Source organism: Eurytemora carolleeae, unplaced genomic scaffold (assembly GCF_000591075.1).
Source record: "Eurytemora carolleeae unplaced genomic scaffold, Eaff_2.0 scaffold11, whole genome shotgun sequence".
Taxonomy (NCBI): domain Eukaryota; kingdom Metazoa; phylum Arthropoda; class Copepoda; order Calanoida; family Temoridae; genus Eurytemora; species Eurytemora carolleeae.
The window spans coordinates 274,613-291,646 of NW_019396030.1; the positions used below are offsets into that span (position 1 = coordinate 274,613).

Here is a 17,034-nt window from a genome sequence, read left to right on the forward strand (position 1 = left end):
CTTGTTTGGAAACCTCTAGTTCTAAACCCTTGTTTGGAAGCCTATAGTTCTAAACCCTTGTCTGGAAACATTGGTTCGAAACATTTGTTTGGGAACCCTAGTTCTAAACCTTTGTTTGGAAACCCTAGTTCTAAATTCTTGTTTTGAAACTTCTAAACCCTTGTTTATAAACCCTAGTTCTAAACCTTTGTTTGGAAACCCTAGTTCTAAACCTTTGTTTGGAAACCCTAGTTCTAAATTCTTGTTTTGAAACTTCTAAAACCTTGTTTATAAACCCTTGTTCTAAACCTTTGTTTGGAAAACCTAGTTCTAAACCCTTGTTTGGAAATCCTAGTTTTATCTCTACATAAATGTTTTTTAAACTTAAAATCGTCTAAATATCAAACTCTTCGTCGAATCAAGATACATTATTCACAGATACTTAAACAATTTTCGGGAAGCTAAAAAAATATTGTGATTTTCTTTTCCTTTCGATATTGGATATTTGATTATTATTATTACTATCCATTATCGACTTTATTATTAAAGACGAATCCTCAGAATTACAACTTTAATCCCATGGTAATATGTAAAAACACATTACATATATAATTGCAAATAGTTTTGACAAAAATATAAAAAAGGAAAAATTCAGATATCAGATATTTGAATTTTGAATAATCGATCAAAAAATTTCAATAAAGTCCTGAAGAATATTCTTTTTAGCTGTGGAAAGATATTATAATTCTATCTGAAATATCTGAATTAGGAAAGGGTTGGATAATTTAGTTGTTTTTCAAACGCGAGTTCGTTTCATGTTTGAAACTATGAGACAGAGAAATGGCTCGGGTCTTATTTAAAAAGCTCTGATAGATAGATATCCAGAGAGAGAGAGAAAGACCAGTTCGACAGTTATTCTAAACCAGTTGCAGGGTGAAAGGAGACAGGGATAAAAAAATTTACAGAGATTTAAATTTTCAAAATCAGAAAAATGGTGTATACTTTTTTTGTTTAGGTCGTTGACAAATTTGTTTCGAAAACATTGGAAAATATAATGCATGTGAAACTCAGTTTTCTCTCTAATTTGTTTAGGTCAGTTAAACCGCTGAGGGAAGCAAGCAGTTGTGGTTTGGAGACGGAATAGGTAACAACTCAGAACGTCTTTAAATGTCACCACTCAGATATTAACGATTTATTTTAAGCAAAAAATCTCCATCAATAAAATACTTTTTTTTGCCTTTCTATGCCAGACTAAAAACGCTTACTTTTAGACTATGGATATAAAGAAAAAAATTAAATCACTATTTAAAACTGCATCATTCTCTTTAACAATATCCCATCCACCGATAAAGATGTTTTTAACTTAGTTTTCTTATTATTTTTAAAGACAATGGAATTGAGTCTTTGGAACAAAATCAAATGTTTAAACCTCAATATCTTTAGAACTCGATGTTGTAAACCTTTGATATTTCAAACTCAGATTATTTGATCTATCAGAATTCATAGTTTGAAATATCTAAGGTCTGCAACATTTGGTTCCAAAGATATAGTGATTAGAAAATCAGAGTTTGTGGCAAAGACTCAATTCCTTTACAAAAAATGGGGGGCGAGGGGAAAGAAGGAAAAAGCTGTGAAAGGAAGAACGGGGAGAACTAAGAGAAGAGGAAGAATAGGAAAAACAGGGATATGAGATAGAACATGGAGAACAAGGAGAAAAACAAGGAAAAGAGGGAGAACAGAGAGAAAGGAAGAACAGGGAAAACAGGGATAGGTAAGAGAACAGGAAGTAAAGAGAGAACAGAAAAAACAGGGAAAAAATGGAGAGAACAGGGAGAACGTGGAGAACATGGAGAACAGGGAGAACAGGGAGAACAAGGAGAACAAGGAGAACAAGCAGAACAAGCAGAACAGGGAGAACACGAAGAATAGGGAGAACAAGGAGAACATGGAGAACAGGGAGAATAGGGAGAAAAAGTAGAACAGGGAGAACAGGAAGAGCCGGTAGAACGTGGAGAACAAGGAGAAGAATAAGAACAGAGAGAACAGGGAGAACTGTTAAAACAGGAAGTAGAGGGAAACAGTAGGAAGAGGAGAAAGAGAGTGTAGAGAGGGGAAAAGTAATAAGGGGGAAGAGGGATAACAGGAGGAAGGCGGGTAGGATTACAGGAGATGTAATGAGGGAAGCGAAAGGGAGGAGAAGGAGGACCAGGAAAAAAAGGAAGGAGGGAGAAGAGAATGAGGAGAGGTGATGGAGGAGTTAAAGTAGGCTGGGTAGGGAGTGTTCGGTTCTAACCTTTAATATCAAAAAGTAGAAAAGGATGAAAAATAAAGGATCGGAGGATCACGATTTTAATTTTAGAATTCAGAATGTTTCTTTTTCTAGTTTTGCACGCAAATTCTTATTTTATTTTTCTTTTAACTTGATTTCCTAAATGGATATCATTAATGGATTTTCTTTTTAGGACATAGGTTTTTAGAAAATAAACTAAATATCTTCTTTTCAAAAAAACCAAATGCCAATAATCTTATTTAATCGCATCTTTGGGTTTAAAATATGAATTTATTTTCATATGCTCATTAGAGCTTTGATAATTAATCCTTTTAAGCTAAAGCTCAAAACAAGCTCGTTGTAATTTTAAAATGTACATTTCTAAGGCTACATTAATACATATTTCTGGATCTTTTTGTGTTTAATCCTATGCCTAATTATGCATATTTCTATCGAATTCTAAATTCTGAACTCTATAGTTAAGGTTCCTCCTAAATTATAAATCCTAAAACTGATATTTTAAATCTTTAATTTCTAATCTTGAACTTTATATCAAATTTTTCTCTTTTACGTCAATTTTTTCCCTCAATTTTAAATTCTAAAACTGATATAATTATGAAAAGTGGTTCTCCCCACTTAATTGCAGAGGAGTACATTGTATTATTTAAAGTTTAAATTCTTGAACTAAAACTTATTTGAATCCCCCTTTCCTACGACCAGTTACATGACCCGTTAATACCTCAGGTTGTTGAACTGATTTTTGAGCCTAGAGGCCTTTTTACATTTTAGGCTGCTCAGAACTTGATTTTAGGCACACACACTACTTTCTCTACTATTTGAAATGTCATATTTAATAATTACACTCAATACTTATAGGACTAGATTAGATGTTAATCTTTTTACCAAAAAACACCAAACAGGTTTGTTGAAAGCGTACAATAAAACTTTTTGTTTTAATTACAAGAAATAGGAAATTCTTTAAGGGAAAATTGTTTGTTCTGGAAAGTTTTCTTAGATCAAACCGCCAATAAAACCAAAGATTAAACATGCTAATCTTTTTTATACAAAACTTGATAATTAGATCTTATCTAGGATTTATTTTAGTCATGAGACGGAGTATCCTGCTCCCTGCGGGATTTATTCCTCTCCTGGTTGGAGTAGTTCAAACCCTTGGAGAATCCGAGAATATTGAGGATAGGTTGGTTCAGCGCTTTTCACCAGATATCAGTCTTGGTCGGGACGGAAGTCAAATCAAACCAAAGCTACAAGTAAACATTGAGACTCAGCAGGCTAAGTTCAGTAGAGCGTCTGTAGAAGCTGCTCCGGATACTATAGAGACTGTGGTCTTCTCAAAACCAAAATTCCAAACTTACTCTCGGTCTGATAATGCTCTGCCGTTTAATAGAGATTTTGTAGAATCGGGGTCTCTTAAACGATACGGAGCTCTCAACCCAACACAGGGTATACAAGAAAATAGGGAACATCAAGGTGGAAAATATTTTGGAGCTGCAGACCCCTCCTTGTTTTTCAAGCTATACAGTGGATCCCAGTTTCAACAATATTCCTTTGAACCAAAAGCAGAAGGAAAGAGGATTCCTCTCCGATCTGCTGTAGAGAAGCGTCCTGATCCGACCATAGCCCGTCTTTACCGGGCTCGGACACAAGTAAAAGCTTTGGCAGATTTGAGGAAAAAATATTATAAAAATCAGAAAACTACGTTTAGACAGGCTCGCCCTAACCCTGATCATAAAAATGGACAACATACAGAACAACTTGAAGAACTGTTAACTAAAAGTAAGATTATTTAAAATTCGTTATATAGCCCTGAATTTGTTTTTTAGCCTTGAAAACCTGTTGAAATGACCCAAAAATGTGACATAATATAAAGTTTTTACGTTTAGATGATTTTTAGGCTGAATAACACTTATCCCGTTTTTTTTGGGTCGCCCTGAACAACTAGAAGTGTTGATTATCATTTGTTTGATAGAAAAAAAATTGTAGTTAAATTTTCTCTTGTATATTTAAATTTGTCTAGGCAGCAACCAGGAGTACAAGATAGTGTGCTACTACGGAGCATGGTCCGTGTACAGAACTGCTCCGTACAACTTTGGAGTAGGAGATATAGATCCGTTCTCATGTACTCATCTTATCTATAGTTTTGCTGGACTACAACCTGATGATCTTACCATCATTTCATTAGATACAGAAGAGGATATTATCAAAGGTTAAAATCGAAAATCTTTTAATCATCTTACGAAATTGAGTATTTGCCACAAACCTAATTTTTTAATATCGATATCTTTGAAACCTTAGATTTTTCAAGCTATGAATTATGTTAGATTAAATAATCTAAATTTTAAATGTCAAAGGTTTACACCATCAGGTTTCAAAATATAGGGATTAGAAAATTTGAATTTGAGGCAAAGACGCAATTATTTTATCGAGTCTATTTGTTTCTCAAAACGGGTGAAATGATTGAGCTCAATATTCTTGGTGCTAGGTAAACCTCTAGGGACCTTTTTATTTAGTCAATTTTTTATATTGCACTCTTAAATCTAAGACAAGAAATTTTTTTAAAGGGGGTGTTCGTGAAAAACATCAAATCTACAAATATTTATTATTATTTGAACTTTTTTATCAAGAATCAGAGAAAAACAAACAACTCCAGACAAGAGAACAACGCTTAAAGGGGAGACTTTTTTAAAATCTCTTTCAATGCGGAATATATGTATGTTATTCAACTATCGAGTAACAGCGTGGAAAAGGCTTTATTTTTTAAAAACTTGATTTTAATAGATTTAGAAATTAAATAAATAAACTCTGTGGACTTTACAAATTATTATTTGAATAACAAAAGACACGGAATTAACCAGAATAAATGGTAAACCTAGTTCCACGCCTTAATCAATTCACAATCATGAACTCCGTTTTTGGCCTTTTCCAACACCTTGTGAAATGTACTTTTTCATAATTTTATCCACCCTGTTTTTCCTTTAGCTTTCTCCTCTGCTCTAGGCAAATAAACCTGTTTCCAACTCTACTGTTTTTAAAGTCTGACCTTTCAAGCTTCTTTACTCAGCATCAAGCGGGATTTGGACACGCCTTTTTGCCTGGGGGTGGAACTGATTTGGCGCTTTCTCTACAAATTTTTTAAATATTTGCACGTTAAAAATGACAGGGTTTCTTGACTAAAACAATTTGTTGTACAGTTTTGAATAACAAATGTACAAAATGCAGATGTTGAAAAATGTTGAACAAAGAAAAAAAAATAGCTGATTTAAATTCACCAATATAAATAAATAACTGTCTATGTTTAGGATCTTATAAATCCGCAGTTGCTCTGAAGTTAAAGAATCCTGCACTCAAGGTTATGATTGCTATCGGAGGCTGGAACGAAGGAGGAAAAACCTACTCCGAAATGGCCTCGTCCCAAGCCTCCAGAGCTAGATTCATCAAGTCTGTGGTAGAATTTGTAGAAGAACACTCATTCGACGGATTGGATCTGGATTGGGAGTATCCTGGAGCAGGAGATAGGGACGGACAATGGTCGGACAAGGAGAACTTTGCAAATTTGGTTTCTGAGCTTCATGATGAGTTTGAACCCAGAGGTTGGCTCCTCTCAGCCGCAGTTTCGCCGGCAAAGTTTAGAGTTGATGAAGGATACGCAGTTAAGAAGATCGCTGAGTACTTGGACTTCATCAACGTGATGACCTACGACCTGCACGGGGATTGGGATAACTTTGTGGATCATCATGCTCCTCTCAACTCTAGAGAACATGATTCATGGGAGTTCAAATCTTTAAATACGGTAATTAAAAATACATAACATGCGTTACCAGAAAAATTACTCTTTAAACTCTTTAAATCATTTTCTAAGATTTTGGAGATATCCTTTTTAAGGGTAATCCCGAAATTATGCAGCATTAGATTTTTCCCACCATTCGCTTAAAAATAGCTTTTAAAAATATCCCAAAATAAAAAAATCTTCGTTTTTTTAGGTTCTAGCGGGAGTTAACACCCTTTTTCAAGTTTATTAATTCAGTTTCGATTTATTTTGTATTCCAGGCTGCAGGATTGGGATATTGGAAATCTAAGGGAGCACCTCTCCATAAATTACTCCTTGGAACACCTTTCTATGGAAGATCATTTACTCTCAGCTCGGAGAATTCTAAGTCTCCAGGTTCTAAGAGCTCAGGTCCAGGTAAACCAGGAGAATTTACAGATGAGCCTGGATTCCTGGCTTACTATGAGATCTGTAGGATGATAAAAGATGGAGGTTGGACTGAGGAAACAGATTCAGATGGAAACCCATATATATACAAGGTAATTAGATTCAACAACAACTTAAAAAAGAAAAATCATGTTTTGATTTATGGTACAAAGCGATCTGAATTTAGATATTTTCTTTTACTCCATTTTTTAATGATTTTTTTGTCTAGGGCGACCAATGGGTCGGATATGACAAGGTTGAGAGCGTGAGACGGAAGATGAAATATGTCCGTTCTAAAGGTCTTGGAGGAGCAATGATCTGGGCAATCGATCTGGATGATTACAGAGGAGACTGCGGGACAAAATCTCCTCTACTCACAAACATGAATCTTATTCTTAGACGTAAGTTAACTTGATAAGATTCATAAGGATTAAGTTTTTGTTTATTTCGCATAGTTTATATTGTTTTTTTTTCATAATTTATTCTTTTATCTAACAACATAGTTGCCGAATTTTTTTTTAATCCTAAGAAATACAACCTTGGTTAGTTCCTTGCTTGTTTTCGCCGTAAAAATCCAGAAGTAAGATAGACATTTTAATTATTGTTTAAAAGAACTGTTGTTAATCGGTGAAAAGACAATCACTAAAATTTAAAACCAAGATTTTCAAATTATCCATCGTCTTTTACAAAGACAGGAGAAAACATTTTTGAAAGCTCATAAATTAAACAATCTTTCATAGAAATAACATTTTATTATAATTAAAGAGAGCTTTTAGAGGTGCCCATTATTATCCTTGAATTTGGGTTTATCATAGTTTTAAAAAACTGTTTAGCTAAAGGAGGCGAGGTCCCGGAGACAGATGAGAAAGATTTTGGATTATTTCAACCTGACGAAGACTCCGGTGTGATTGCAGCAGTTACAGCGGAGATTGAAGAGGATAATAGTGCTCTTGGTGGAGCTGAAAACTTTATCTGTGCTGGACCTGGATCCTTCCCTAGCAGTACTAGCTGCTCAGACTACTTTACCTGTACTCAGGACGGACAGGTTACAATAATATATTATAGATAAGGTGGGGTTAGAAACAGATTATTTTTCAACCGAACAAAATTTTCTATTCCTTATATCTTTGAACCCAGATATTTCAAACTACTAATTCTGCTAGACAGAAATATCAAGGGTTTACACAAATTTCAGCGATTTGCAAATTTGATTTTGAGGCCATTAATAATTTCCTACAAAAAACTATTATTAGTTTTAACTATAATTAAAAATAACCTAAAATAGTTTTTTTAAAGGCGTTTAAGTTCAGTTGTCCTGATGGTTTACACTATGATCCTTCTATCGGAGCTTGTAACTGGCCTGAAGCTGTCTCTTGTTCTATTCCAACCCTGGCACAAACTCGTCAGTTTTGCGGTGCATTTGGACTATTCTATGATCCAGTGTCAAAGTTATGCACTCCTTTCAGGTAGATTTTTTAAAAATTAAGTTTTAATTTAGCATCTCTTCTAATTACAAAATAATATTTAGAATTTAGCTACTCATAACCATTTAATATAATCTTGTTTAGAGTGTCTCCAGGCTATGCCTTCCAAGAATTTCCTTATATCAAATCGTCTCCATTAATCCTTTACAACACTGAGGAAAGTAAGAAAGTAATCTGTTATTTCTCCAACTGGGCCGGAATTAGAGAAGGAGACGGAAAATACGTTCCAGAGAATATTCCATCTAAACATTGTACTCATGTTGTGTATGCTTTCGCTAAACTGGACGAGGAGAAATTTGTCCCGGAGTCTAGCGGTCCTCTCACAGACCTGGATCAGGATTATTTCTCCAGGGTTCATGATACTGTGAAGACAAGGAACCCAAACGCCAAAGTTCTAATCTCTGTCGGAGGTTGGGCAGACTCTGCAGGAAATAAATACTCTACCCTTGTCAACAGCCAAGATCTCAGAAATAAGTTTGTTCGTGGATCCATGCAGTTTCTGAAAAAATACCGTTTTGATGGAATGGTCATCGAATGGCATTTTCCGGTATGCTGGCAAAGTGACTGCACCAAGGGCCCAGACTCCGATAGAGCAGGGTTTTCAAATCTGGCTCAAGATCTTAAAAGAGAATTTGGAAAAAGATATACTATCGGGGCAACCCTCTCAGGGTACCAGCAGGTTATAGACAAAGCGTACGACATTGCAAGTTTATCAGAGAACCTTGATTTCCTAAACATCATGTCATATGACCTCCATGGTTTCTGGGAGGATAAAACCATGCATCATGCTCCGCTAACCGACCCAACCTCTGTATCAGTGGTAAGACAAGAACACATATGTCATAATGCTAATGTTAAGGTGTATGCCTTGAAATAACTTTTTTATTTCTAGGAGGGACTGATGAACAAATACATATCCCTGGGTGCTGATAAGTCTAAGCTTGTTGTTGGAATCCCATTTTATGGTCAATCTTTCCTCACTAAAACCGGAGGAGTTGGATATGGAGTAGATAGCAAGGGACCTGGAGCTCCTGGACAATGGACAAAACAGCCTGGTATGCTTGGGTTCAATGAGATCTGTCTAAAGATTAAAGAGGGTTGGACACAGAGTGAAGAACAAGATGGAAGGCAGGATCCTTTTGCATATGAAACTGTTGGTAATCAATGGGTCGGTTTTGATTCAGTTCAATCTGTGCGGAGAAAAGCAGAGTTTGCTATGAATAATGGATTCGCGGGGGTTTCAATCTCAACTCTGGATCTTGATGATTTTAACAACCTTTGTTGCCTGGGTGCACATCCTCTCCTTAACAGTGTTAGCAGCGTCGTCCTTGGAACTCCAGGACCTGAACCAGGTTGTTCTAGACCTGCTCCACCAGTAACACCAGCACCTAGACCTCAGGAAACCACTGAAGCCTGGGATGACGGATCTAATAGAAAACCATCCAGTACTTCCAGTCCTAGCACTCCTAAACCAACCACGTCTAGTACAGCAGCTGCTAGTACAACATCCAGTACGGATACAGATGGTCCAGCAGAGTGCACAGAAGGAGAACATATAGAGCATCCTCAGGACTGTCAGAAATACTATCGATGCATAAACGGGAAGAAGCAACTTCATTCCTGTTCTGGGGGTTTATCTTGGGATGCAGAGAACCTCATTTGCGACTGGTCTGACAATGTGAGCTGTGGATCTATCTCAGGTGGGATAAAATATCAAAAATACAACCATTTAGTTTAATGTTTTAAGAGTCTAACAAAATCCATAGTTTGAAATATCTATTATGTGAGGTCTACGACATTGGGTTGAAAAGTTATATGGATTAGAAAATCAGAGATTGTGACAAAGGCTGAATTAATTCCTTTGTAATTAGAAATTTTGTAATATCATTTTTTTCTTTTCTAGACAAAAATGTTGATGAAGTTGTTGTTGTTGTTGATGAAACAGATGACCAGGCAATGCTGACTCTCCCTGGTCTTCCATGTTCAAATCCTGGGAAGTTATCTCAGATACCTGGAGATTGTTCCTCGTTCTACCAATGCAACAATAACGAGCAGATCAAACAATCCTGTAGTCCAGGACTTCACTTCAGCTCTACTAAGGGTATCTGTGACTGGCCTGAGGCAGCAGGATGTGTTACATATATCACCCTGGAGAGAGATGGAACATGTCAGGAAGGATCTCGAATCCCTCATCCAACAGACTGTGCATCCTATCTGTGGTGTGTACACTCTGAGTATATTCAGCTCAGCTGTCAACAAGGAACTCACTGGGATAGAAACATGGAAACCTGTAATCATCCTGAAGCTGCTGGATGCACAACATCGGACTCAGCTCAGGGCACAACATCAGCTGCACCAACCACCACAACGTCATCTTGGGACAGTGGAGATAACATCTGGGACAATGCAGACAACAGCTGGGACAACGGAGATAATAGTTGGGACAATGGAGACTGGTCCGGAGACAACTCTGGACAATGGAAACCTCCAACACCGAAACCAACAACTCAGCGACCAACTGGACCCACAGAAGCAGTTCCCCTGCAGGGACCTTTATCTGGGGATTTCAAGGTTGTCTGCTACTTCACAAATTGGGCCTGGTACAGACCTGGAGCAGGAAAATATAAACCTGAAGATATTGACCCCACTATTTGCACACATATTGTTTACGGGTTTGCTGTTCTAGATTACTCAACCCTTCTTATGAAACCTCACGATTCATGGGCCGACATAGATAATGATTTCTACGGTAAAGTTACTGAATTCAAAAAGTACGGGATCAAGGTAACAGTTGCCATTGGAGGTTGGAATGATAGCGAGGGAGATAAATACAGTAGGTTAGTCAACAATCCCTCAGCCAGGGCCAGGTTCATCGAGAACGTTGTAAAATTCATCGAGAAATATAACTTTGACGGGTTGGACCTTGATTGGGAGTATCCAGGATGCTGGCAGGTTTGAATTTTTAAGATTCTATTTTTATAGAAATTCAGTTTACAATACTTCATTTATCCATAATTTTGTTAACATTTAGACTGAATGCAAAGAGGAAAGGTACAAGGATAAGGATTCATTTGCTGCTTGGGTCAGAGAACTCAAGGGAGCGTTTAAACCTCGTGGTCTTCTCCTCTCTGCTGCCGTTTCACCAAGCAAAAAGATTATAGATGTAGGATACGATGTTCCTAGTATTGCACAGGATCTGGATTGGATTGCGGTCATGACATATGATTACCACGGTCATTGGGATAAAAGAACCGGTCATGTTGCTCCCTTTTATTCACATCCTGATGATGAGTTTTTCTACTTTAACACGGTAACGTTTTCATCTTTTTTATTCAAGATTTAAATTCTATTTGATATATTTGTTGTAGAACTACACAATCAACTACTGGATTGAGTCTGGAGCACCTGCCACTAAACTAGTTCTAGGTATGCCACTATACGGCCAAGCATTTACCCTGGATGATCCTAAGAAGAACGGATTGAATGCTCCGGCTGGACAGAAAGGACAGGCTGGAGAGTTTACACGTGCTGCTGGGTTCCTAGCCTACTATGAAATCTGTTCCGATTTAAAGAAAGGGGGATGGACTGTTGTTAAAGATCCTGAAGGTAGGATGGGTCCTTATGCTTACAAGGGCAGACAATGGGTTGGATATGACGATGTTGACACCATCCGGAGAAAGTCTGAATTTGTCCGAGAGATGGGGTTGGGAGGTGGCATGGTTTGGGCCCTAGACCTTGACGACTTCAGAAATGTTTGTGGAGAAGGACCACATCCTCTAATGAAGGCCATACAGAAAGTTCTTGGGCCCAAGAAGGGAGATTATGAAGGAACTCGATCTGTTGAATTGGATACCACGACTACAGAGAGTGCATCTGTAACTCCACCAATGAATTCACCTGCCACAAAGCTTACTACGACCACAACTTCTCCAACTAGAACTAAAGAGGAGGACTCAGAGTATAAGGTTGGTAAACTTGCTTTTAGAATAAAACAAACAATTTTTTTATGTAATCCTAGTGACTATTATTGTATTAAACCATCGGGCAATCATTTCTAAAAACAAACTTTATTAGAATATAGAGTAAAAAGCCTATGTTTGTAATAATCGTTTTCAAAATTTTGATTTTTAATTGATCAGTTGGTTTTTGATTTATCCTAAAATTAATATAAGATTTTTTTTATTTGCAGATCTTAAAATTTGTTGCTCAGTTTTTAACAAAAAAAGAATAATTTTTTAATGTGAGATGGATCCGACTTGTCATTATCATTTAGAAGCTACTTTAAGATTATGGATACTTTTAAGTTTAAGTGCTGACAGATCTCATGTGTAGGTTGTCTGCTACTTCACAAACTGGGCTTGGTATAGACCTGGAGCAGGAAAGTATAAACCTGAGGATATTGATGAAGAGCTGTGTACTCATATTGTTTATGGATTTGCAGTTTTAGATCCTAGAACTCATCTCATCAGGGCTCATGACTCATGGGCGGATTTTGATAATGGTGAGTTAAAAATATATGAAAAACTATTAAGCAGGTCTTACATATTCTTATTTTTCAGAATTCTACAAGAAAGTAACTGCTCTGAAGAGCGCAAAGAAGAAGGTATTGTTGGCTCTGGGAGGTTGGAACGACTCTGCAGGAGACAAGTATAGTAAGCTTGTAAATGACCCGGAGAAACGAAAAAAGTTTGTGGATCATGCTCTGGTATTCATTAAGAAGAATAATTTTGATGGGTTAGATCTGGACTGGGAGTATCCCCGTTGCTGGCAGGTAGACTGTGATCTGGGACCAAAATCTGACAAGGACGGTTTCTCAGCCTGGATCAGAGAACTCTCCGCTGCTTTTAAACCTGAAGGACTCTTGGTGACTGCTGCAGTATCCCCGAGTAACAAGGTTATTGATGCAGGATACGATGTTCCTGAACTATCCAAGTACCTGGATTATGTGAGCGTGATGACATATGATTATCACGGACAGTGGGATAAGAAAACTGGACATGTTGCTCCAATGTATCAGCATTCTGAAGATGATAATATTTTCTTCAACGTGGTACGTTTTATCACTTTATCCAAATGTAGCAAAGTCTGAATATGAATGTGTTTTGTGGTAATGGGTGAAAATAACGGTATTACTTTTATTCTTTCTTTAATTCCCATGTTTATTGAGGGTCCTTTGTCGAACATTTTCGGTTTGAATAACCAAAGAAGATCCATAAATATAATTCTAAATCTTCTTATTTTTAGAACTACACAGTAAACTATTGGTTGTCTGGAGGGTTGGATAGAAAGAAGCTTATCCTAGGAATGCCAATGTACGGACAGTCCTTTACTCTTGCTTCAGCTGCAGACAACAGTCTCAACTCTAAATCCTATGGTGGAGGAACTGCTGGACCATTTACTAGAGCTAGAGGGTTCCTGGCTTACTATGAGATCTGTCACAATATACAAACCCAGGGATGGAAGGTTATCCAGGATCCAACAGGAACAATGGGACCATATGCTTATAAGGGAACACAATGGGTTTCATTTGATGATACAGCAATGATAAAGCATAAGACTCAGTACCTGAAAAATATGAAACTTGGTGGTGCCATGATCTGGGCTCTTGACTTGGACGATTTCAGGTATTCACAAACAAAATTTAGAAAGATTCTATCTCTAAAAAGATTTGAAATATAATTTGTATTTATTGATTTGTTAGGAATTCCTGCGGTTGTGAGTCAAATCCACTTCTGAATACAATAAACCGTGAGCTGAAGGGAGCCAAGGATGAGGCAAACTGTGATATGAGCGGAAACTATAGAATTGGAGATATTGAGCTAAGTCCCAGTCCGTATTCTGGATGCAACAAAGGAAATTTTGCTCCGTCTGAATCTGATTGTTCAGAGTATTATGTCTGCAATAACGGAGAATATCAACTTCAAAAGTGTCCAAGTGGACTTCATTGGAATAGAGTAAGTTTTTATTAAAAAATACTGTCGCAAATGTTAAAGAAAATATTCTACAAATATAATTTTAGGATCGCTGTGATTGGCCTGAATCCACAAGTTGTTCTTCGTCTGGAGGATTAAATCAGATTCCTGAAGTAGTGGAGGTTGATAATGATATTTCAAACGAAATAGTCGAGGTTGAAGCTCCGCCCTCTTCTGTAAAACCAACACTGGATGGAACATCTTCAAATACTGGGATGAAGGTCGTCTGTTATTTCACTAACTGGGCCTGGTATAGACAAGGAGTTGGAAAATATAAACCTGAAAATATTGATCCAGAACTCTGTACGCACATCAACTACGGATTTGCTGTCCTGGATCCTAACAAGTTAGTATTTTTTTTATTATAAACAAAATATATTAGAACTTAACATGTTTTCTCTTTAGTTTAATAATGGTTCCTCATGATACCTGGGCAGATATTGACAACAAGTTCTTCTCTAGTGTTGCAGCGTTGAAATCTAAAGGTATTACTGTGTCCATAGCTCTAGGTGGTTGGAATGACTCAGAAGGAGATAAATACAGCAAGCTTGTAAATAATCCAAGCTCTAGGAGTAAATTCATCTCCGAGGCTGTAAAATTTATCGAGAAATATGGATTCCAAGGATTAGATCTTGACTGGGAGTATCCTAAATGCTGGCAGGTAGACTGTAGTCTAGGTCCAGAGTCAGACAAAGCATCCTTTGCTGCGTTTGTGAAGGAACTGAGTGCCGAGTTTAAACCTCGAGGTTGGGTATTATCTGCTGCCGTTAGTCCCAGTAAGACTGTAATTGATGCTGGGTATGATGTGCCAGCTTTAAACCAATACCTAGATATCATTAATGTTATGACCTACGACTACCACGGACACTGGGATAAGAAGACTGGTCACGTTGCTCCTCTGTATGCCCATCCTGAGGATGATTACTCCTACTTCAACGCGAACTTCACCATGAACTATTGGGTAACCCTAGGAGCCAGTAAATCCAAACTAGTGATGGGAATGCCAATGTACGGACAGGCTTTCAGTCTATCCGACTCTTCGCAGACAGGACTTAACTCTCCAGCAATAGGAAAAGGAGAGGCAGGAGAGTTTACTCGAGCTGCAGGGTTCCTGGCATACTATGAGATCTGTGAGAAGGTTCGGAATTCAGCTTGGACAATAGTTCAAGATCCTGAGAATAGACTTGGTCCTGTTGCCTTTAATGGTGACCAATGGGTCGGATATGATGATATAACTATGATCCGACGGAAGTCCCAGTTTATCAAGGATAACGGGTTTGGAGGAGGCATGATCTGGGCTTTAGACTTGGACGATTTTACCAATCGATGCGGATGTGAAACTTATCCTCTCCTGAAAACAATCAACCGAGTTCTCCGAGATTACTCTGCACCTGATCCGAGCTGTGAACTCAGAGCCATGGCGTACAATAACAGATATTCACAATATAGGTTTCCAGAATTTTTCTCACAATATCTCCAACCTCAACTCCAGAGCAATGTCAACCCTCAGACATATATTCAAAATATTATCCCAACCTTCTCCAACAGCCAGCTCCAATACTCCCAATATACAGCTCCATATCATTACTCAGCAGTTCCAAATGCAGCTTATTATAAATAAAATATTCTGATTTTATCAGTATAAATGTAGATTTTTGATACAATACGCATTTTTAGAATTTACATATTTCCTAAACTATGTATTTTCATTTTGTAATATTAATGTCTTCCAATAAAGAATGATAAAAATGTTTTTGTTTATAAGTGCAAGTAATCAATAATTCATCTCTGAAGTTGAGAGGATTCCAAACAAAACAATGGTTTTGAAACGATGACATTATNTCTCTCAATATGTGCTTTCCACATGTGAAATCACACCTACAAAATGTATAACGAATCGGTCGGATATTCGTCTCTCAATATGTGCTTTCCACATGTGAAATCACACCTACAAAATGTATAACGAATCGGTCGGATATTTGTCTCTCAATATGTGCTTTCCACATGTGGAATCACACCTGCAAAATGTATAACGAATCGGTCGGATATTCGTCTCTCAATAGCCGTCAAAGATAAAAGACGACATTTTAGCTGTTTTTCAACTGTCATGTTTAGTAGTATACACATTTAACACATCAAACCTTAAAGAAATAGATAAATAAATAAAAAAGAGTTTATTATGATAAAAATCCGAGGATTAACATTCATATAAAACAAGATTATACATTTTAAATTTGTCATATTGGTAAAAGCATATATATGTTTATCTATTACTATTATCTAATTGCTATTCAGTAATCTTTGGTTTAAGGTAAAGATGATCTCTTTAACCTCTCCGTCCTGGCTTAAACAACTTTGAACAGATTCTGTTCTCTAAGGTTATGGTTGTGGAGAGGAATATTTCTCGGAAACAGGGATCTGTGCTTTGAGTTTAACAGACATTTTTTCCCAAACGATACACAAAGTTTTTTTCGACGAACTTCTAGTGTTTCAAGGTTAGACACTTCAAGTGCAGACTCATATCCTATATATTCTTGACCAAGTATTACCCTAAGACAGGTTTTCTGCACTCGTTAGAGTGCGCAGGTCTGGTTGACCGTCAGAGTGGAGTGCCAGACCACACAGGCATACTCCAGTAGACAGCGTATAAACGATATATAGATTTTCAGTAGATCCGAGTAGACTACTCAGGATCAAACCATTTTAACAATTCTTAATTGATATGGTGGATAAGACATAGTGTCATCTAATTTCAGATTTTTAAAATTTTAAAAATAAATCAAAGACGACCCCTCCAAAAAAAGTATTTTGTTTGATGACATTTATACAATTTTTAACCTAAAAAAGTGTTACACTTTTCAAAGCCTAAAAGCTTGAATCTGATTCAAAGAATGTAAAATCATCAAAATTTAGTCTACAATATATCAAACATGAAATTATATATTCAGTGTGATCCCAATAAACAATAAACATGTGAATTAAGTGACGAATTCGAGATCGTCTTTGTAAGAGTAAGCATTGTAATACCTGATTTCAAAAGCCATCACATAGGAAACGTTAAAATGTTTCTGAAAGATGAACACAGTGTAGACGGACAATTGTTTACTTTGTTTGCAGATA

At 36.9% G+C, this 17,034-nt stretch overlaps 1 protein-coding gene across 2 annotated transcripts; it reads left to right on the forward strand.

The window, feature by feature from the left end:
* Window positions 1-1,038: 1,038 nt before the first annotated feature.
* Window positions 1,039-15,599, forward strand: LOC111695674 (probable chitinase 10). Of its 2 annotated transcripts, none has more exons than XM_023465081.1 (19): window positions 1,039-1,123; window positions 3,353-4,042; window positions 4,284-4,472; window positions 5,566-6,056; window positions 6,314-6,571; window positions 6,688-6,859; window positions 7,292-7,503; window positions 7,755-7,924; window positions 8,027-8,762; window positions 8,835-9,642; window positions 9,846-10,894; window positions 10,974-11,252; window positions 11,311-11,907; window positions 12,275-12,443; window positions 12,502-12,992; window positions 13,187-13,566; window positions 13,644-13,896; window positions 13,962-14,260; window positions 14,320-15,599. In XM_023465081.1, exons 2-19 carry the CDS (start codon window positions 3,355-3,357, stop codon window positions 15,533-15,535), a joined length of 8,457 nt encoding a protein of 2,818 aa, XP_023320849.1. In that variant the 5' UTR covers window positions 1,039-1,123; window positions 3,353-3,354; the 3' UTR covers window positions 15,536-15,599. The 2 variants fall into 2 exon arrangements, with proteins under 2 accessions (XP_023320849.1, XP_023320855.1); XM_023465087.1 differs by lacking the exon at window positions 1,039-1,123 and adding an exon at window positions 3,127-3,168.
* The last annotated feature ends 1,435 nt before the right edge of the window (window positions 15,600-17,034 follow it).